Here is a 22,315-nt window from a genome sequence, read left to right as displayed (position 1 = left end):
AATGCGTGCCGACTTTAATAATGGATATTTATTTTAAGTGGCATTTGTGCTTTTATGACATCACTGTAAGTAATCTAAGGAAGAGAATATTTGAATGTTTGCTATGATTTATTCCTTCAATGACTATGTATTAACTACTATGCTCCAGGTAAAACCCTAGGCACTTATAATAAATCGGTGAACAAAACCAGGATTCTTGACCATGTGGAGCATGTGGTCTTGCCAAGGAATAAGGAGTGGGTGGCAGAGAAAGTCAGACAGAAAACCATGTACAAACTATATTAATAAATTGTATCTTATGTTGGGAGGTGGTAAGAAACGTTCGAGCAGGTAAGTAGGTTTAAGATTGCTTGGCAAGCTGCCATTTTGAATCGGGTGTTCAGGGCAGGCTTCCTGGAGGAGGTTCCTTCTGAACAAGGACTTGAAGGGGGTGAGAGGGCCTATGTGGGGGGAGGGGGAAGGTTGTTTCAGGCAGAGGAGCCTTTGAAGCAAAGGCCCTAAAGCAAGAACACGCATGAGGTGTTTAAACAATACCAGGGAGGCCACCGGGGCCGGCGTGGAGTTAGCAGGAGGCAAGGACCCCAGAGAGGTAATGGAGGGCCATGAGGGCTTTTGTAAGACCGTTGCCTTTTTCTCTGAGTGAGGAAAGGAGTGATGAGACGATGTCATATCAGGATCTAGGTGCCAGGCTGAGACTAAACTGCTGGGAGGTGAGGACAGAAGCAGTTAGGAGCCTATTACCACAATCCAGGCAAGAGGTGACGTGGCACAGACTATTACTTTCCACGGGCCTCTGAGCGCGGGGCGTTCTACGGAGAATAAACAGTATTTGGCCACTTCACGGTTTCTCTTTTTCAGACTCACATTTGAAGTTAGCAAATGTATTAATAGATTAATGGTTGTGAAGACCACATGGCAACATGAAACACCCTTAAGATGGAACAGTCAGTGACAGAAAGGAAAAAGCAAAGTTGCGTATCTGTATTGTATGACTATTAAAAAAAAAAAAATCCATGACTTCGCAATTGGTCCAGCCCCTTCTTACCCTTAGACCTCGTCTTCTATAACTCGCCCCTCACTTGACTTTACTAACCGCCCTGACCTTCTCACTGATGCTTACACCTCGCAAACCTGTTGTCCCTTCGGAGTCTTTGCGCAGCTCTTCTCTCTGCCTGCAACGCTCTTCCTTCGTGGGCCTGCATGGCTGGTGCCCTCATCTCCACCTGGGGGGCCTTCCCTGGCCTTGACAGTGAAACAGCAACCCCTTGCCCTTGGCATTTCTTATCCCCTTACTTTGATGTGTTTTTTCCGCAGTCTTGATCACCACCCAACAGCCCTTTATTTGTATATTTGTTTGTTGTCTCTCTTCTCCCAGCTGGAAAGTAACCTCTACAAGGTCACGGGTTTGGTCCATTTTCTTCAGGTTTTGTTTTTGAACAGTCCCTGGCACATAGTAGGTGCGCACAAGAAATCTTGAAGGAAAGACAAAGGCCTGAATTTTTTTATTGCTAGCCTAATTATTGATGAGAATTCACACGAGAGGCCTCCTTGGCGAATGAAGAGTCCATGTGGAAGGTTACAGAAGGAAAGAGGTAAATCGCAGACGTTGGGGGAGCTGAGTTGAGAAGATGGCCCCTGTGTGTTGCTGTGTGAGAACCACTTGGCCGACTGATAAGCCTCAGGTAAGTAGCAACCTAAATGTTGGGGGGTCAGAAGAGGTAAGGGGACGCTTCCCCGACTGATAATGCAGGCTCTGAAATCTGGATTGATGAGAAATGTGACTATGGAGGCAGCTTGGAGGAGGTGCTGGGGCAGATGCTATCAGAGGAGAAGGGCAGGAGCTCTCCGAGCCATCTGAGGGGCAGAGGCAGCCCACATGGTTGCCTAGGTCTGGGTACGGCGGGCGAGATCTGGGCTGGAGAGCAAGAGGGCAGCCAGAGAGCAGATTCTAGTAACAGGCAAGGGAGTAAAATGTGCAGGCTCTCCGTCCTCATGCGGAGTTAGCAGCTGCTGACAGCATGCAGCTTGCAGAGCTCTGGCTTAGGAATTTGAGGCGATACTTGCATTCACCTGTTATACATCGTACAGCAGTAATGTGTAGTAATGTGTAGGCTAAAATATCGAAACATTCCCATACAGACTGGTAAATCGCTGCTGCCCAAGCCCCGCCCCCAGCATCCCACCCCACCCTCCCCAGGATCTAGAGCTCGGTAAGTGCCTCTTGAGGTTTCTGGGATCTCACTCGGGCACTCTAGCTCATAATCTGTTTTGATTGGCTGGGACCTGCTATATAGCTTACTAGATATTATTATTATCATACCTGGTTTGAGAAGGGATACCTCAAAGTCCTGAAAATTCCTGAGTCGTTAGCAAAAGCAGTGTCGTTCTTCTGAAGTGGGGTCCAAGGTGCAAGTGGTTCCAAAGCCCTGGAGTCACGTTCAAAGCCCTCCTAACTTCACTGACCTTTGGTTAGCCTGGAGAATTTTGTTGATCACATTTATTCAGGAGCTGTTTGGTCCTAACCGGCAAAGCAGAATTCACACGGGTGTTGTCCAAAGGATTCAGCCTTCCCGGGATCGCAGATCCCCTCGAGAATCCAAGGCAGTTCAGTCAGATCCTTTAGGTATGTACAGCTATTAGAACTAGTCTCAAAAGTTGGCCCCAAACTTTGTAAAGCAGAGACTTGGGAGCATTTTGCAGTAGGATTGAAAAGCGTGATATGTAGTTACTATTTCACTTTCCACCCGTGGGGGTTCACTTAAAATATCTAGACATGTCTTTCATCTTTGGCTCAGCTAAATAGTCATCTTCTGTCCACTCTAAATGAATTGTAACACATCCCAAATGAGTGGAATCGATTGTGTCCAGAAAATCGAGATTGGGAAAAGAGTGTGGAGATATTTGGATCTTTTAAAGTCAGATGAGAGCCATCTGGAAAAGCTTCTAGGTAAAGTCATGGGGCTAGAGACTGCAGGTGAAATGCAAGGTATCCTAGGGCTAGAACAGGGTGGAAGCTTCTTCCCCCTTCCTCCGTGCTCGGAGCCCAATCTCCTTCCTCCTCCACGCCAGCGCATGTGTGGGGCTTAAGGACCTTGCATTTCAAGAAGTCATAGGCATTGAGATATGATTATAGACATTTTCCTATTTTATCTTTAATTCAGCCAAAATACACACATTTATGATGCAGAGACCAGTCCAAATATTCAACCCCAACAGTTCCTCTAACACCAAGTCCAGGGTGTAAATCTCAATCGCCCATCTCCCGCCCTAGAATGGGAAGAGCTGGAACTCGGCAAGGCGGGACGTCCGTGCCTCTTCCTGACCCGTGAAGCCCGTGCGCCCCGGCTGTAAGTGCCTCCACTTACTCGGCTGTCCTGTGGCAGTTACACGCACATGCCTGCCATTCAGAGTTTTGGAGTGTGCGTTGACATCTGTGTGTGTGTGAAGAGAAACGGGTGCTTGTTTTGATGCAGGACACGATACAAGCCTGCTGGTATGCTGTCAGGAACCTCACCGTAAAGCCCACCCGCAGGACGGGTGGGACTCACTCACTTGTGGACCTGTTAGGGTACAATCTATTTTCAGTCTACAACTATCTTTTTACGGTAGGAGCAGGAGCTCTCACCAAGACAGCACTGAATCAAAATCAACAGCTACTAAATAAAGGGACAATTGTGAGGAGAGACTTTTCCTCAAAATCCAAGTCTTTCTACAGTAGTTCAAAAAAACCATTGTAAACTTACATTTTAGGGGAGGAAAGAATCAGAAGACGGTTCTGTAGCGGGCTTACAGGAAAAAGGCTAGTGAAGATACTGTAGCTAACCTAATCGGGGCAAACGTTGGAAAATATAACTCAGAAACTGAGAGAGTATTCCAGCGTGCCAAATACCGAGACACAGCCTCCCGAACACAGTGCTGGGCACCCGAATTGCACAGGCAGTGCACTGAACAAGTCAGGAGACACTAGTCCCACTGCCTCTCGGGAGGATGCACTCCCTGCAGTCATCCACAGGACCATCACAACTAGCCAAGCCGCCACCACCACTAACTGGGGCTGCAAAGTGAGATGAACTTGGTTCTTTTTTCTTTCTTTCTTTCTTTTTTTTTTTTTAAGATTATTTATTTATTTATTTGACAGAGATAGCCAGCGAGAGAGGGAACACAGCAGGGGGAGTGGGAGAGGAAGAAGCAGGCTCCCAGCGGAGGAGCCCGATGTGGGACTCGATGCTGGAACACGGGGATCACGCCCTGAGCTGAAGGCAGACGCTTAACGACTGCGCTACCCAGGCGCCCCTGGTTCTTCTTCCTTAAACCAGACACACAATCAATTTCAACACTGTTTCTCAGACAAAGGCATTTGGCATTTTTCATCTGCCCAATAATGTGGTTTGCCACGGCCCCGCCCGCAGCGCCGCGGCCCCGCCCACGTTGCCACGCCCCGTTGGTTCGGGAGAAGGAGGAGGCATAGACAGGTTAGCTTGCGAAAAAGAGCATGGGTGCAGGGGACGACCACCACGAGTGCGATGGCCCCGAACAGCTGCAACTTCGCGTATTTATTGGCAACAATCAAAAACAATCACAATCAAAAACAATCAAGGGAGTGATCCGCATTACATCCTAGAGAATAGTAGTACATCACGGGGAAGGTCACAGGATAGTGGTACATCACGGGGAAGGTCAGGGGATCAGATGATGTAACGTTTAGCAAGTGGGGCCTATTCTTAAACATGTTTCTATGGACCCTGCGGGCTATTGTCAAGAGCAATCAGCAGTGTTCTGCCCTGAACGAGCTGGGCGTTCCCAACTGTTGGACGAGCCTCGAGTTCCCCGCCGGTGGGCAGGCCGAGCGTTCCTGGCCGCTGGGCGAGCTGATGTTCCCGGCCGGTATGCCAGCCGATCGTTCCCGGTCGCTTGGCTCTGACATTGACACTGAAGCCCGCAAGGTCGCAAACATGTTTTCCTATTATATCCTTAACGTAAGTTCTCGGCCAGGGGCTGCTGCAGTGGTTTGCCAAATTTTTACCTGGAGGCACCTGATCCATTTGATGTAGCCATAAAGACAGAATGGGCAGAGATTTTGTCATCCCGGTAACTCAACACCTGGGGGAAGGACCTGAGCTCCACACCCAGCCGTAAATCATTGCCTCCGGACCGTAGACTCTGGGGAAGGGCGAGGCTGGGACTTAGCTTTGCAGCATCTCTGCCCTTGCCTCCGTCTCCGGGAACACTGGTTTCAAAGTCTGATTGTTTTTTCCTTTTCATAAGCGTCGGAATGCCTAGGTTCAAATCCCGACTCTACCACGTTGCGGCTCTGTGACCCCTGGCAAGTTATGGACCCTTCGTGACCCATATGTGCGATGGGCATAATAATGGGGTTATTGTAGGGAGCACATTTGGTGATAGATGTAAAGCGCACAGCACAACGCCTGTTTATAGGAAAGCACCTAATAAATTTGAGTTGCTATTATAATTACACACTCACCCTATTTTTCAAAAGCCACTTAGCCAGATCAGATCTGTATGAAAAAGGCCCTTGACCACGAAGTTTATACTTCCCTGTTTCTAAAAATGTAAGCTTCTAGAAATTTATGGAAATGCATTTATATCTATCAACTTCACTTGGAGGTGTTGGGTATTTGGTCTTTCTTCAGCACTGCTGATACGAAGATGGAAACCCCAGCACTTGAGTTAATGCGTGGTCCCGCTGGTGTGTATGGCGTGGATTCTTCGTATCTATTCTATGCATGTGTGAAAGCGAACCACATAAAAGCAGAATTCAGGCATTCCTGCCAAAAGGAAGTGAATTGAAAGGAAGAGAAGCAGAGCTTCTGCAAGGAGAAAATTGTCCTATCTCTTAGGCAGTGTCAGAATGTGGAAATGTTTATAAAATGCTCATTAAAAGAAAAAAGGATCGCGAGATAGAAACAAAATCTGGTGCACAAGTTTACACTAGGGAGATAAGAAAGGCTAGGCCCCTAGAGGGGATTTTGTTATCCAATTACTGCAACCTGACTTTTGGGGGCAGAGGAAGAGTGGTGGGGGGGAGGGGGAGAGAGGCGAAGAGTTTCCAAACTTGTCTCCAGTGACACGAGACATTAACTCTCCACAAGATAAAACTGCCACTTAGAGCCCAGGAGAGCTAAACCTTCCTGGGTTGGCCTGGGGGCTTGAGCAGAGTCATGGGTTCTCTGGCCCTGCAGCTGTGCGCTCTCTTCTGCTTGGTGGCTCATTCGGTTTCTGGCAGCCCCATCATGAGCCTGGAGCAGTCGCCTCTGGAAGAAGATATGCCCCTCTTCGACGATGTCTTCTCAGAGCAAGATGGGGTCGACTTTAACACATTGCTGCAGAGCATGAAAAATGAATTTCTCAAGACACTGAACCTATCTGACATCCCCTCGCAGAATTCAGCCAAGGTGGACCCCCCGGAGTACATGCTGGAGCTCTACAACAAATTTGCCACAGATCGGACCGCCATGCCCTCTGCCAACATCATTAGGAGTTTTAAGAACGAAGGTGAGTTTACATTTTATTGATGAAATTTGGCTTGGATTTTTTTCAAGAAGCGATAATTTACAGGGCACAGAAATAATATAGATAAGGGTGGATACGTCTGTGTAAGGGTGTATCTACACAGATACTCAAAAACAATGCTCATTTTGGTCTATACCATTTTCATGGTCATTTCCCAAATGTTATTAAAAGGTACTAAAGAATATCTTTTAATCCAAAGTCATGAAGTGTCTACCGTTCTGACATCATAATTTAGTCTTTAAAATTTTTAAATTTGAACCGCAAGTAATAACAAGAAATTACTGTTGGGTTACTACTATACCTTTGTCATTTTCCAAATAGGTCTCAGTTTCCATTTGTCTTTTAATTGACTAAAAAAATTTGTCAGCTTCTACTTAGAGTGAAAATAGACAAAAACCAAAAGTCATGACTTGTACTTCACTCAAACTTTGAATGTGTTTCCATTTTCTGACCTTATTTAAGAAATTTTCAGACAGGATGAAAATTTGAATTTTAGAGGTTCTTCCTAAAGTATCGTTGTGTTTGTGTGATGTGTCCATCCTTGAATCACTGTTTGTAATGTCCAGGAAGTATGCACGGCCCAGTTAAGGATCCAGCTTATTTCAGTGTCTTCATGAATAGCAATGCGCAAGCTTTAAATATCAGCAGGAAAACGATGTCAGCTCCCCCAGCTTTATTCAGGGACTAAATGTATGACCTAGTAAGTCAGTCTTCTATTGACTGTGGTGCCAGGAGGCAAAAAATACATACACACACACACATATGTATATATATATTAATATATATATTAACATTATATATTATTTATATATTAATATATATTAATTAATATGCATAGTAAAAGATCTGGGTCCAAAGAAATGAATTCTTTAATATTTACCATTGTCATTAACCAGATACAAAAGAGGGTTTTGATTGATGTTGGCCAGCTGTTCTTAAAAGCAGAAAGGCGGGTAGCGAAGAAATAGCTTAGGATTTGGAATTTTGAGCCAGGGTTGACTGAGTAGTTGTGGATAATTAGCTTAATTTCTCTGAACCTCAATTTTCTCATCTGTAAATTGGGGGTAATATAGCTATGTAACACAACTGAGCGATTTCAAAAAGGTAAGAAAGCACTGCATTTACGATGAATTGCTGAGCAAACATTAGTTATTACTAAGGAATTCCTTAAATTGTAGGCATTAGAGGAAACGTGGAGTGGGTATTGATCAGTCCTGAAGACACCATTTGCCTTTAAAATGTAGATAGCTGCCAAAATTTTAGGTATTTAGTAACACATTGGAAATGTTACTCAGTAACATTTAGTAACATAATGGAAACGGCAAACTGAAATTACAGATTCCTTTTGGGGGTGAGTCTGAATGGAAAATAAATAGCCTCATTCCATGGGAACCCTTCCTGGCACTTCTGAGCACTGAGCCCTGGGTGCCTGGCTCGGAGCGTGGGTGGGAAAGTGTTCACATCCCTAGAGAAAACAGAAGTTTTTTTTAGTTTTCACTTCTCCTGTAGAGGATTTGCATGCTGCAGGTCAGGAAGTGGAGTTTACAGAGGCTCTTATTATTGGAGACCAGCGAAATCAGGAGGGGATCCGTCTGTGGACACCCCTGCTGCCCGCACATCTACCGGTCTGCGGTGGAACGCACAGCTCTGAGGGCGTCAGTCCTGCACTGGGCTGGCTCTAGTGGCTGTTCCTCTCTCTTTCGACTCTTTGGGTCTGCACAGTGCAGCCGCCTAGGAGACAAAGACCAAACTCGCCCTGCCCCCCAAAACCAAAACCAAAAAAACCCTCCTCCAAATCGAACTGATCTAGGGAAAACAAATGCACCTCTAAAGTAGAAAAAACACGACTTTAATTCCCACCACTTCTGACCTCGCTTTGTCGTCTTGGGGAAGTCCGTCCTCTGCGTGGAAGCTTGATTTCTTCTGATGTAAAATTAACACAATGGCAATAAATAGTCATTGTAAGAACTAAACGAAACAGTGTTTGCAAAACACTGGCACGTTTAAATACACTCAGCGAACATCAGTTCCCTTGCCTAGAATGCAACACTTCCATCTACAACTTTGTATGTTTGCCCATGCAGAGTGAGCTTATTTTTTTAACAGCTTTATTCAAGTATAATTGACATACAGTAAACTGCACATATTTGAAGTGTATAATTTGACAGGTCTTGGCACATAGAAACATCCTCTGAAACCATTACCACAATCAAGATAGTGAACACATTCACCACCACCAAAAGTCTCCTTGGGCTCCTTTGTAATTAATTCCTTCCTCCCACTACCATGAGCTTTTATTCTACACTTTTCTCGTGGATGGAGTGACTAGTCTACTCCCCTATTTTTGGTCTTCTCATGCTCCCTGTCCAAGGAGAGTCAAGTCTCTCTATTCTCATACGAGGGGACAACTCCCAAGTTAATTGATGTGTTAAGGACCTATGCCATGCCCATAAATCAATTTGATTTGATGTCCAGAATCATCAACTAGTCAACATTTTGAAAACATTGCCTCTGTTTAAGACATCGTGGTAGCTTGGAGGCGTAGAAGGAGCTTAAGCTGGGCTACCTGCCAGCATGATGGCAATCTGGTTGGGAAGACCCATTCATAAAAAGAAAACTGAAATGTAAGGATGTAAATGGCAAAGCTCAAAGGCGAGATACAGAGCGTAAATATTGGAATCACTAAATCCTACTCCTGAAGCCAATATTGCACTATATGTTAACTAACTAGAATTTAAATAAAAACTTTAAAAAAAAGAGTAAATATTCAAGTGACCCAGAAGGCAGTGAACTTCATAGGGAGGTGAAGAAGGGAACATCTCACAAGGAGGGCTCACAGCTAGAGAGGTGGGGAGGGGAGAAGGCTTGCCACGTCAGAAACACATCTCCAGAGGTGCAGTATATAGCAAGGCGAAGGAGTGTTTGGGAAAATGGTGACAACATCGGTCTACTCCAAATAGGATGGTTTACAATTTCTTGAACCTTCCAACAAATATCAATTGTTCAATTACAATGTTCCATGCGCTATAGGGGATGAATGGGAACTATGATTAGATTAAGAGGTTGAGGCCTGGTCGTAGTTTTCAGAGTCATGCTAGAGAGTTTGAATTCATCTCATTGAACAGTAGTTCCCACTGGCAGTGTATGAGATGATTTTAAGTGGTACGCTTCACAGAGAAAGCTGTGAGTCATGTGAAATTATTATATATTTTCATTAATGTGGGTCAGAAAAAAATCCACATGACAATCCCCTCAATCCCCTCATTTCATGAGTGTTGTTGCTTAAGACAGGCCTAAAAGAGATATTAAGTATAAAAATAATCATATAAAGTTGAAGAAAAATATGAAAGAGTACAACCTGGAACAGGGACCCTAGTAAAATAATGAATTGGGTATACAGTTGGGAAAACACTGCCAAAGGTGATAGAGACCCCCTCCATTGGTGGTCCCTAGCACTCTGGTGTGTGGAACCCGTTGATGGATGGCAGATGCCTTCAGGGATATTCTGCAGTCATGTATTACGTGGGGCAAGTGTACAGGAGTTTGGGGCTCCTATAAAATTCTCAGGAAGTCAACGTGATAATATCTGGAGGTGTGCTTCTGAGACTAAAGAACCTTTAACAACTCATTTCATGAACATTCTGAGTGATTCTTAGTGCCAACCTCCATGCCAGTTGTTAAGGGTACAAGACTATAGCAACCAATCTATTCCAAGGTTCATTTTCTCCCATTCCACCTTGTCGAAGTCCACACACCCAAAATTCAACCTCAGTGACCCCCTTGGTTTATGCCTAGCTTGTTGACCTTGTCAGACTTTGGTGCCTAGAGGAGGAGTCAGGAAACTCTTCTGTAAAGGGTCAGACAGATAGTAAGCATTTTAGGTTTTGTGGGCCATGAGTGGACCAAATCTGACATTGTAGTGCAATGGGCCAGGCCGTGTTCCCCTGATCCTTTATTTCCAGAAATAGGTGGCAGGCCCAGTATGGCCCATGGGCTATAGTTTACAAACCCCTGATCTACATGGAGGCCTTTGAGGAAGACCAGTGCTCAGCCAACCATGTGGGGAATCTTCACCCATTATGAATGCAAATATGAGAAGCCATGAAGCGCTCATCCCTGAAAAGCTTCCAAAAACGACAACCACCCCATGTTCCATTGACGGCTTTTTACTGGTTAGGATAATTGGGGGCTTGCTTGCACAATCTCCAGGGTCCCTCCCAGCTCTGTAATTCTGTGGCTGATAAGCTATGCAAGCAAGGCTGGGAGAGTGCTCTCCCATTCCTTAGGCAACCACTTTCCATCTTAGTCTTGGCAGCTTAAGTCAGTTTAGCATTCTACCGTTGACCTTTCAGTATTTTCTATCGGAGAAGGCTAACATTGCATCTGTTTTCTTCGGTCATCACCCTCATTTCTCTGTCTCAAGCTTCCCGCACAGACAGGCCCTCTTATTGCATAAATAAGCATCTGTTTTTCTTTGTGACACACTATGAATCTGATTTTTGTCTTTTCTCCGCCCCCCCCCCAAGATCTGTTTTCGCAGCCAGCCAGTTTCAATGGGCTCCGAAAATACCCTCTCCTCTTCAATGTGTCCATTCCTCACCATGAAGAGGTTCTCATGGCCGAACTCAGGTTGTACACACTGGTACAAAGAGATCGCATGATGTATGAAGGAGTAGACAGGAAAATTACCATTTTTGAGGTACTAGAGAGCAGAGGGGACACTGAGGGTGGAAGAAGCATGCTGGTCTTGGTGTCGGGGGAGATCTATGGAACCAACAGTGAGTGGGAGACTTTTGATGTCACGGATGCCATTAGACGTTGGCAAAAGTCGGGCTCATCCACCCACCAGCTGGAGGTCCACATCGAGAGCAGACACGACGGAACCGAGGATGCGAGTAGGGGACAACTGGAAATAGACACCAGTGCCCGGAATAAGCATGTCCCCTTGCTTGTCGTGTTTTCTGATGACCAAAGCAGCGAGAAGGAGCAGAAGGAGGAACTGAATGAAATGATCGACCACGAGCAGCTTCTCGAGTTTGACAGCTTGGGCCTGGACGGTTATTCCAGTGGGCCGGGAGAAGAAGCTTTGCTGCAGATGAGGTCAAACATCATCTATGACTCCACTGCCCGCATCAGAAGGAACGCTAAAGGCAACTACTGCAAGAGGACCCCGCTCTACATCGACTTCAAGGAGATTGGCTGGGACTCTTGGATCATCGCCCCACCTGGATACGAAGCCTACGAATGCCGCGGGGTTTGCAACTACCCCCTGGCAGAGCATCTCACACCCACAAAACATGCGATTATCCAGGCCTTGGTCCACCTCAAGAATTCCCAAAAGGCTTCCAAAGCCTGCTGTGTGCCCACCAAGCTAGAGCCCATCTCCATCCTCTATCTAGACAAGGGCGTCGTCACCTACAAGTTCAAATATGAAGGCATGGCAGTCTCCGAATGCGGCTGTAGATAGAAGAGGAGTCCTGGGCTTATTTAATAACTGTAAATGTGTATATTTTGTGTTCCTATTTAATGAGATTATTTAATACGCGTGTACAGATCATAGAGGCTTGCTGCCTTAGGGAAATGGGCAGGTCAGTTTGTTGTACGAAATGCATATTTTGCTAATACAGTCTCTTCCCTTCCAGTCTGTTTTTCTTTGGACTTGCCATTTCCCGGCAATGACATTTCCAATAGCAAGTGGCAAGCCCCCCTAATGGTCCTCTATGTCAGTTTGAGAACAACAAGCCTTAAGCAGAAACAGCACGTCAGATGGTAGATATTTGTGTATGTATATGTGTACATAGATAAGCTTATAAAACCCCTCTGGTTTGGTAGAGGTAGATTGTATTCACGTGTGTGCATGACTCAGTCAGACGTGTATATATTAAAAAACCAGTGGTACGTTCTCGGTCAACTCTTCTCTGAGTAGGATTTATGTCAAGATAATTAGCACCGAGAATCTCACCCTCCTGGGAAGTATTACATTTCCTAAATGCCATTGGATATGCAAGTGTAGCATTTATCAGTTGAGTTTGTGCCACTGCTCAGAGCAGCAGGACCAGGTAAAGGACGCTGCCTGTTTGAGGGGAGAGGTTATTTGATACAGAAACCAGATGGTTTCGAGAGGCAGTGGCCTGAATCTACCATAGCAAAGGATGAGCCCACAGAGCGCACCACTGTGCTCTGGACCGCAGCACCCGGTCAAGAAATGAAAACAGGATTCGGGATGTTCCTGAGATAACAGGATCGCAAGCAAGACAGAGTGTGCCGGCCTTGACTGCTGCAGCGGGTAGAGGAGGTGGGAGAGTGCTCACAGGAGAGGAGGGGAAGGATTCAGATGCTATCCTAGGACACGTGTATAAAATTATAAGCAGTTTTAACTGGAGAGTTAAATCTTCTGGACAAAATAAAATTACCCAAGACCAAGAGGAGGAAGACCAGAAAGGATCTGTCTGTTGGGCTCTTCTTAATATTTTGCTTCAGTTCTTACTATTTCCCCCTTGCCTCTGCACCTCTGCTTTTTCTTCTTTCCACCTCTCTCCTTCCCTCTTGCTCTCTTGCCCCAGTTCCTCATATCCTCTCATTCCTATGTCCCCGGTCTTCACTGGCCTTCAGCGCCCTTGCTGTGGGTTGGGAGGAACCACCTGAAAGCACTTGCTGTGAGAGTGAGTGGAGGTAGTGCTGTAATTTCTAGATTTCCTCCCAATATTTAATTTGATTTTATTCTAGTAAGATTCTTTGTGGAACATTTTGCTTATGAAGAATACTTAAGTATAAGGAAAAAAAACCAGAAAAACAGGGTCCAAAAGGATACCTCTAAATAAATGAATTAATAAATAGACACGCAAGCAAATGATTCCAAAGCTAAGCCTGAATTTTGAAATCAGGTTTGCCCCATCGTAGAAACCCTGTAGGCTTCCCGATCCTCCCATTCTGCGGTCTTCCCACTTTGGAACCGGCCAAGACTAAGGGACTGGAAATCGTTCCTGATGGGGATGATCTGACGGGTCTGCCGGCAGTTGGCTAGTTAGAAGGACATGGAGACCCTGGCTTTGATCTTAGCACCCCCAGCACCCCCATCCATGCAAGATCGTGGGCTTTGTGCGGGAAGAACCAGAACGGTGCAGTTCTCAAGCTGTTTTGACTTCTCCAGGCATCCAACACTGACGGTTCGCACTTCTAGGAATGCAGTTTCCAGTACATTGTCCCCCACTCACCCCGTTGAATGCTTCCTTAAGAAGTCTTGCATTTTTTTTACCCTGGGAAACCATCAGCCTCCCTTTCACAAACCTCTTGGGGTTATAAACTCATATTGCACTAGAAAATAGAGGTAAGGGAAGCTATTTGAAGGACATTTTGCCTAATTTGGACATCTGCTCTGTACATCTACTGTCCACTGGTGTCCAGAGGGCAGATCCTGGGAATTCACTGCCCCAGAAAAGTGCAGTTTTGACCCTCCATGAGTATACAGTGATGCACAATTTGAGATGGCCATGCAACTCAGAATTATTCATTTATGAAAGAGCCTCCATATAAAATGGTGTGCACGCGTGCATGAGAGAGAGAGAGTATGTCTGTGTGTATAACTGGCTTTGGAAAGCCGCGCTCAGAGCCCTCAGTGGGGTGTGGCGTGTCCTTTATATCCATAGTACACACTGTACACTGTTACCCTATGCTACCGCTTCTCCTTTCTAAAGGACACTGTCTATAATAGACACAAAGTAAAACCTCAGCTGAGCAGGATAGTTCTGGTTAGATCAACATCAAAATCTTCTTTCTGGATAAAATGTATATGACAGTGATGTGCCAGTAACTGCTTTACCGCCAGCCATCTTGATTTGTAGATTTCAGTGGTGTAAATACTCTCACCAGAGCCTCTTTCAAACTACCCATGTGATACCGAGCGGCTTGCAAAATTCCTGAAAACGGAGCAGGCTGCCCTCAGGAGACAGGTGTGCAGGCCCTGGCACCCCGCTGCTATTAGCACGCTGACGTTAGAACACTAGGATGTGCCAGGCCCTGCTTTCTGCGTGCTGTCTGCCAGCGCAGCCAGGTTTTGGTGAAAAACTTGGGGCAAGCACTTAACAATCGCTCTTCTGTTAATGGCATGTGAAGATCTAGGCTGTCAGTGATTAGGGTGTGTCTCCCAGATGTTTGTCCTTAGACTACAGGACAAACATAAGCATCATTTCTATGATTTGCTTCTTCGCTATGGAAAGCCACATATTGGTTCTTCAAGTGTTGCTCGTTGCATTTTCTTTCATCAAGAAAGGCAAAGGCAGAAACCATTAATAGGAGACCCCTGCTCCCATCAGGCCCCTTGCAGCGTGTCTGCACCTCTCCTCCACCACCGTGTTAATGCAAAGCTAGAAAACTGTCACATCCTTAGGAAGTAGGAGTCACTAAATGTCCTCTCTGGTTGTAGACCCCAGCTGCATCCCACACCAGTCTTTTTTACTCTTTTATGGAAGAATTATCACTGAAGTTGATACACCTAAATGACTCTCGAGGAGGATTGTAGCAGAGGGACTTCGACAGCCAACAACCAAAATATTCATGTGAAAGTTTCTAGGCTTCTTCTTATTTATTGGTGGATATATTTATTTTTGTAATATATTGTAGAATATCAAATATTTTATTTTTAATGTTTGTGATTCCCTCTTGGATAAAATAGCGCTTTTCAAATAATGCTTCCTCAGAATACGGCTCCTTTACAATTTATGGCCTGTATTTTCTTCTTTTTGCCTCAATATTTCCTGTTACTTTGAGAGGACTTCGCAATAAGCTTGCCATCACATTGTGTATTTGTGTCCTGTAAGCATGTTGTGAGCCCCTTGGCATATTTACTCATTTGTAAATAGTATAGTTTTAACTGGATAGTGTAGTTTTCACTGAAGTGTAGGCGTTCCAGAAAATATTTAACCAATATGTTGTCATTTTTCTGTGAGAGGCAAATACTGTCAAGCCGTGAGGGGCTGTGATTGCGGGTCAGTGAGTGGAGGCAGAGTTTAATTGGGGCTTTTCATTCCCCAAACTAGGTGCTTCCTCCTGACTATAATGGTTGCCTTCCCTGACCACCAATTCAGAGATGCAGTTGGACAAATCCACTTGTAATTAGACCAATTACTCTATAAATGTTTTAAAAATGTTAATTAAGTGACTCCCAAGGGAGTCAGCCTCAAAATGCCTAATTCTTTCCTTGTGTGTAATTTTTAGGCCCAAGACATTAATGCTAAATACTTTCCCCAGAACTGTTAGTAAATGTTTTGGTTTTGTTTGGAATCTATAGTCTTCAAGTAAAACAGATTTCCGCAGACAGGATTTTACATATTACTTCTCACTGGACCCATCCACAGCCTGTAACGCCCAGAAGCTTTGCGGCAAAGCCATTTACAAGTTGTCTGTAACGCGGAAGGGATGCTGCCTTTTCAAAGGCTGGTGGACGTTTTCGCAGGATCACTGTGGGCCGTACCTCGCCTTTGCAGTTCTAGTGAAAAGGGAACACGGCTGTAAGTCCGCGTGTGTGCTCACTCCCAACAAGGACATTTGACTGCACACATTAGGTGGAAGGACAATCTATAATGCCGTACACCGGCGGCATAAAAACAGAAGGTGTTTCTGGGTGTGGAAATGTATCCGTCCGTCCACAACCTCATGTAGGAATGACCGTTGTCGTGCTGGGCATGCTTGTCTCACACGCGAGCACTCGTTTTGTGTGTGTCTGGCTTGGTGGCACTGGGCAGGGGCACGCGCTCCCGCCCCCCTGACAAAGCTCCGCAGGCGCGGGAACCGCTGAACCACAGTCACGCGCAACCACCGCAGCGCGCGTGCGCATCTCTGCTCGTGTGTAAAGCGCATTCATCATCGTGTCCACATTTCCGTAGTGACGACTAGACTACCCGGGAGGTGGGGTATTTCACACTGTGTTCGTCAACCAGATGTGCACGTTCAGAGTCATCGTGTTAAATAAAATGTTATTTTGACGATAGTTGCTTGTGACTTATTTTTCCTTAGGGTGAAACGTCTTCTGCACTCCCCCCGACTCCTATCGCCCCCGCCCCCCCCTTTTTTTTTTTACATTTTCATCTCACAGTAAATCCAAGAGGACTAAACCTTCCTGCTCTATCAGTAGAACGTGGCCTGAAGAAACAGCGTCTGGGCTTTAGCTTCTAAACCAGAGAGTGAGCTTCTGTTACGTGGCTCTCCCACTTCCCACAACTTTCTGTAAATCCCAAGAATGCCGGAGACATTGCAAGAAAATGAAATGAGCTCTTCTTGGTCCGTAACCAAGACATATTTCTTCTTCAAATTTAGAATGATGCAGATGAAAGATCACTTTGGGAAGCACATTCAGACGAAGTGTCCCGGAAATTGGATGATTGAACCTCATAGAATCTCAGGCTAGAAAGGACTTGTAAACATGAGTAACTGCCCCCAGCAACCCACCAAAGTACTTTTAATCTTTTCTGCAAATACTAGTAAAGAGAAGGGAGTGCCCCCCCTTCTTAAGGCACCTGTTACAGTTGTAGGGGGTTCTGCCTCGATTGTACTCAGTTAACCAGTGGCCTAGGTCACTATGCGCATAAGTCACTGCAGGAGAGACAAAGGTAAGCAGAAAGTTATGAGGAGCTCTTCCTTTTATGAAGTTGAAGTGTCTCCTCCTGTCCCTCATAACTTCCCGGTTCACAGGTCTTGGGGCAGCACATACACATGAAATCCATCTTTATGAAAGCCCCTCAGCACGTGAATAGCTCTCTTGTCCTTCTGGACCCACCGTTCCCATTTCCTGCAATGGTGTGCCTCTGAGCACACAGCCAGACGCAGCGAGCTCCCTCAGCCAGATGGAAACACATAGAAGGTCTGCTCCTGGACCAGACCTAACCCCTGAGTGGGTAGTGGGCCTGGTGGACAGACAGACCCTGCTGCCTGTTCTGGCAGGAAGTTCATTTCTATGGCAGACTGTGGGATTTGAAGGGCATAGAGACAGAGCCAGGTGAACTAAAATTCCTTCTATTGGACAATCATTGTGTACTTCTTTTGGGGAAAATCCTCTGATGTCCCGGCTGACAGGCTTTATCTGGCAAGAGCGTCAGCAAAGAGAGCAGCCCTTGGCCCTCAGGATCAGGAGAACTAACAAGGCCAAGACAAGAGTTCTAGTCGTGAAGGAAAGGGAGCTGAGAAACCAAGATGGGGTGTGAGACGGGGCTGGACTAAAAAGGCCTGGAGAGCCATTCTTCTGACTTGATTTTGAATTCTTCAGCAACCTATTCATTCTGTTCTGTAAATAATTCCACTTGTGGTTGTCTCTCACAGTGTGATGCCTGGACCTATTCTCCACTTGTGGTCTGACCCAAGCATGGTGGCACAGGAGCAGACACCATTATTCTAGGAGTTTTTTATCTACTGAGACAGCCTGGAATCGAACTGGGGGAGACACGGCTACAAGTTATTTTGGGGGGTAGTGGGTTTACAGAGTGAGAGAAAACATTATTTTCAGAGCTTGGATTATGCATTGAATACAGTTTCTGATAGTGTTCTTAATGTGAATTGGTCTTGGGGGTGTTGCAGGAAAATAATGCCAGGAGATGGGCTGCATGTGACTCCGGTTACATGGACGGGAGCCCACTTTTGCACCAGAAGTGACTATTTGTAAATAAGGGGCCTATTTGGAGAAGGTGAGAGCTTGTTAACTTGGGTGGTTATAAATGGATTATGCGATTATCTCCAACTCACTCTGCCGAACTGTCAGTTTACAAGAACCAGTTCCCGCCCTCTCTTAACCTTCCTCAGACCGTTAGCACAGATCCAAAGTGCCCATCTCGTTCTGAGAAGGAAGCCCCAAAACCCATGGACACCTCAATCCATTCTTACTCTTAAATGTGATTCTGAGAATCTTACAAAAAATTAAGGTCATTCAGTTCAAATTAAGATTCTTGGTGGGAGGCAGGAAGCACCATGTTCACGTCAGGATTTGGTAGAAAAGTTTCACTCACAGGACACAGGGCCAACTCTCTCGCACCGCATGGAAACAGTGCTAGAAAATCGGTGCTAACACCTTATGAGTATTCCTGCCTAAAATGCATAACCTAACCTGACCCCGAATGCAAGACCATCACACGAACCCATTAGAAGGACACGCTACAAAATAACTAGACTGTACACTCTTCAAAAACATCCATGAAAGGCAGAGACAGATTGAGAAACTGTTCTAGGTGAAAAAAGACGAAAAAGATGTGACACCTAAGCGGAACATGTGATCCTGGACAGGATCCTAGATCGCTAAAAAATGGCCAAAAAAGAAATTATCTTTTTGTTAGGCTCACTGCAGCTCAGTTGGGAGGGTGTCCAACTTGATCAATTGTAGGCTCTGAAATGACATTTATTTTCAAAAACCTTCTGCATGGTTATTGCTCTTTTTCAGAAGTTATTGCTCTTTTTCAATTTTGTACAGGAGGAGTAAGTGGGCTTTTGCCCAAGGCAATGTTAAAGAAGCAAGCAGACCGCACTAAAAATGAGACCTTTGCCCAGTAAGCAAACTCAATGGAAGGAACAGAGCGAGGGGGGCGGGGGGGGGGGGCGCACTTCATCAGTGCGGCTAACCTGACGTCAGTACGTGCACTACAACAAAACATTTTCCTGAAATAACCAAGCTCAACACTCCACTCCCCGAAAAGAGGCATGCTTTCCAGGCAATAAACCATCTGTTTCAAGTGTTTAGAAAACGGACCTCCAATCACTGGTAATTTAAACTTCCTTATACCCCAGTTCAATGCTTGATAAGGAAAGAGTGCTAACAAGATGGGAACTGAGTTACTATATTAAGGAGCCCAGACAGAACAAAAACCAGCCCCCTGCGGTTGTTTTGTTTATGCTATAAGACCCATCTGTTTTAATTAACATAATATTTACATGAGACCAGCTCCTGGTACAGCTTTTGCTGCGACTGTCACATGGTTTGGTTTTTGTTTTTATAAAGGTCCTGCAAAAGTGTAACTGAGACCATGCCCGAATAAGGGACAGATAGTGGAATCGTGTCACAGCATCCTAGCTCCCCCAGGTCAGGCACACCTGCTTCGTGGGGTTTGGAGCCAGGTATCAGATTGCTGGAGAAAATACAGATGTCCAGTTAAATTTGAATCTAAGATAAGCAATGAATAACTTGTTTGGTATAAGCATGTCTCAAATACCGCATGGGACATATTTATACTAAAAACATGTTCATTGCTTATCTGAAATTCAAGCTGAGTCGGGTGTCCTGTGCATTTATTTGCTAAATGTGGCAACCTGAGTCAGCTAGTGCTTGGCTGGTTACAGGAGTGGAAAGAGCAAGAGGAAAATAAAGTAGCCATCCTTCCGTTCCCACATGGGTTATCCAGAGGATCACAGATCAAGCCCAGCAGGGTTCGTGGTTGAAGAACAGCTTTGAGATTGGAGGTTGAAATCTACTTGCCCATGATACCAGCTATACTGAAAACAGTAACATTACCTAACACATCATCCTCCCCCTTCCCCTGAAAATCCTACCTGTATATTTTTTAAAGATTTATTTATTTATTTGAGAGAGAGAAGCAGGGGAGGGGTAGAGGGAGAGGAGGGAGACTCTCAGGCAGACTCCCCGCTGAGCATGGAGCCCAAGCTCACAACCCTGAGATCATGACCTGAGCCAAAATGAAGAGTCCAACGCTTAACCGATTCAGCCACCCAGGCTCCCCAAAAGTCTTACCTTTAAAGGTTCTCTTTTTCATATTGACTTTGCCTGTTTTAGATTTTGTTCTATTCATAAAAGTGAAATTGCTGGAGAAAAGGACATGCACATTCAGAATATATCATTCTGAGAGATACTAGCAAGTTCCTCTCCAAAATGTTATAATTTCTACTCTATCAGCTGTATACAAGAGTACAGTTTCTCCACGCTTCCCAATAGTCGCCACTATCGCTTTTCTTAATGGATGCTGCTTTTGTTGAATTGTGTCCCCCAAGTTCACAAGTCGAAGCCCAAACCCCCAGTACCTCAGAGTGTGGTCTTCAAAGAGGTAGTCAGTTAAGATGAGGTCAGTAGGGCAGGCCCTAACCCAACATGATTGATGTCTTTATAAAAAAGGTAGATTTGAACGGAGAGACAGACATCACCACGGGGTGAAGACCATGTGAAGATAAAGGCGGAGGTCAGCACGGTGTGTCTTCAAGCCAAGTCCAGTGACTGTCAGCGACCACTGGCAACTAGCAGAGGCGTGGACAAGATCTCGTATCACAGCCCGCAGAAGGAACCAAGCTTGCCAACCCCTTGATCTCAGACTTCTAGTTTCCACAAGCACGAGACAATTTCTGTTTTTCAAGCCACCCAGTGTGTGGTACTCTGTGCCAGTGGCCCTAGGAAACCAGTACACATGCGAAGCACGATAAATAGGAACACATTTAAATTTATTTCTGTAATGATTGGTGGGTTTGAATGTATTTGCTTATATTTCTTGACTAATTCTCTTTATTCTATCAATAGACTTCCTATCTTTGACCCATTGTTCATACTCTCTTAACTGATTTGTTGGCATATGTTATGCCGTATCTATGGCGTGCAATTAATCCTTTGTTACACGCTGTCGAGTTTTCCTGTTTGTTGTTCCTCTTTTAACATTTCAAAAATACTGTGTTTTGTTGTTCAAACATTTTACATTTTTATTTACATTTATTTACATTTTTACTTATATTTATGTTTTATTTACATATTTATTTATTTTATTCTTTTCCTTTATGACTTCTTGGTTTTGTGCATCATGCTTAGAAATGGTTTCTCCATCTCAAAATTATGAAAATGTTTTTTCAGCAGGGGAATGTTGGCTGAGCTTCATGAAACAGCCAAACAAAGAAGAGGAGGTTGATGGAATAGGAATGTTTTTTCCTGACTCAGACCATAATAAGCCAATTTCACACTGGGCCTGGAAGAATTTGAAAGCCTCACTTTCTCTTGTAAGCTCTTCAGAAACCTCCAAGTTTGTAATTGCCTCTCAGTCTGTAGTTCCTGTGACCTGGGAGCTGGTTTGCTTCCTCCTCCTTCAACGCCCAGGGAACCAGGAGTTGACCCCGGTTCTTCTGTGCTAATAGTCCATCACGCCTTAAGGCATTCTTACTGGATGTTCCCATTACCGGTCCCCGTGGAACAAACCATACCCGAACAGCACTCGGAGCAATGGCTCACAAGTGTGGAACCTGGTCAGGCGTTCCTTGAGTCTCTCTCTTCTCTGCTCTTTACATGGCTGGCTCAGGGTAACTGGCCCTCTTAATACGGTGGCAGAAGATTTCCAGAGTACCTGTCCTAAGAGTGATAGTGAGGCAGAAGTTGTTTTGTCTTTTATTAACTAGGCACCTTTCCTCCATGTTCTATTTGGTAGGAGTGAGCCACTAAGGCCAGCTCATGATCAACAGGATGGGAATTAGACCCATCTTCTGAAGGGAGGTATGTTGATGATTTTCAGACATCCTTGAAAACTCTCTTCACTCGCATCTAAGGAACCTAAGAAATCTCTAAGCTGATTCCCTCTCTTCTGTGCACTGTCCTTCATGGGTCCATGGGATACGGCTGCATTCCTTGCCCCACTAACACCAAGACAGCCAGCTTGTCCCTGCTCAACAGTAACTTCTGTTCTTCACTCCTCCAGCAGAGCAGGTCAGCAGCTTGGCTCCTGAGCTTGGATTTCCTGCGTGGGGCTCAAACTTGAGTCTTTGATCTTCCTCCCCCCAAACATAGGAAATGCATGTCAAGCTCTCTGCAGGGCACAGTTTGAAGCAACTC

At 45.2% G+C, this 22,315-nt stretch overlaps 1 protein-coding gene across 1 annotated transcript; it reads left to right on the top strand.

Annotated features, from left to right (window-relative positions):
- The first annotated feature begins 6,179 nt into the window (after positions 1 to 6,179).
- On the top strand, positions 6,180 to 16,516 carry BMP10 (bone morphogenetic protein 10). The gene is made up of 2 exons (XM_045788398.2): positions 6,180 to 6,513; positions 11,058 to 16,516. Exons 1-2 carry the CDS (start codon positions 6,180 to 6,182, stop codon positions 11,996 to 11,998), a joined length of 1,275 nt encoding a protein of 424 aa, XP_045644354.2. The 3' UTR covers positions 11,999 to 16,516.
- The last annotated feature ends 5,799 nt before the right edge of the window (positions 16,517 to 22,315 follow it).

The sequence above is a fragment of the Ursus americanus genome, chromosome 7 (genome assembly GCF_024610735.1).
Source record: "Ursus americanus isolate L20-20 chromosome 7, mUrsAme1.1.p, whole genome shotgun sequence".
Lineage (NCBI taxonomy): Eukaryota > Metazoa > Chordata > Mammalia > Carnivora > Ursidae > Ursus > Ursus americanus.
This window is presented reverse-complemented; position numbering and strand designations above follow the sequence as displayed.

What these genes read in the sequence shown, in the direction of transcription:
- BMP10 (XM_045788398.2), top strand. Translation starts at nt 6,180, where the DNA reads ATGGGTTCTCTGGCCCTGCAGCTGTGCGCTCTCTTCTGCTTGGTGGCT. An exon ending in TAGGAGTTTTAAGAACGAAG is followed by an intron (nt 6,514 to 11,057) that starts GTGAGTTTACAT and finishes CCCCCCCCCAAG; the next exon opens with ATCTGTTTTCGCAGCCAGCC.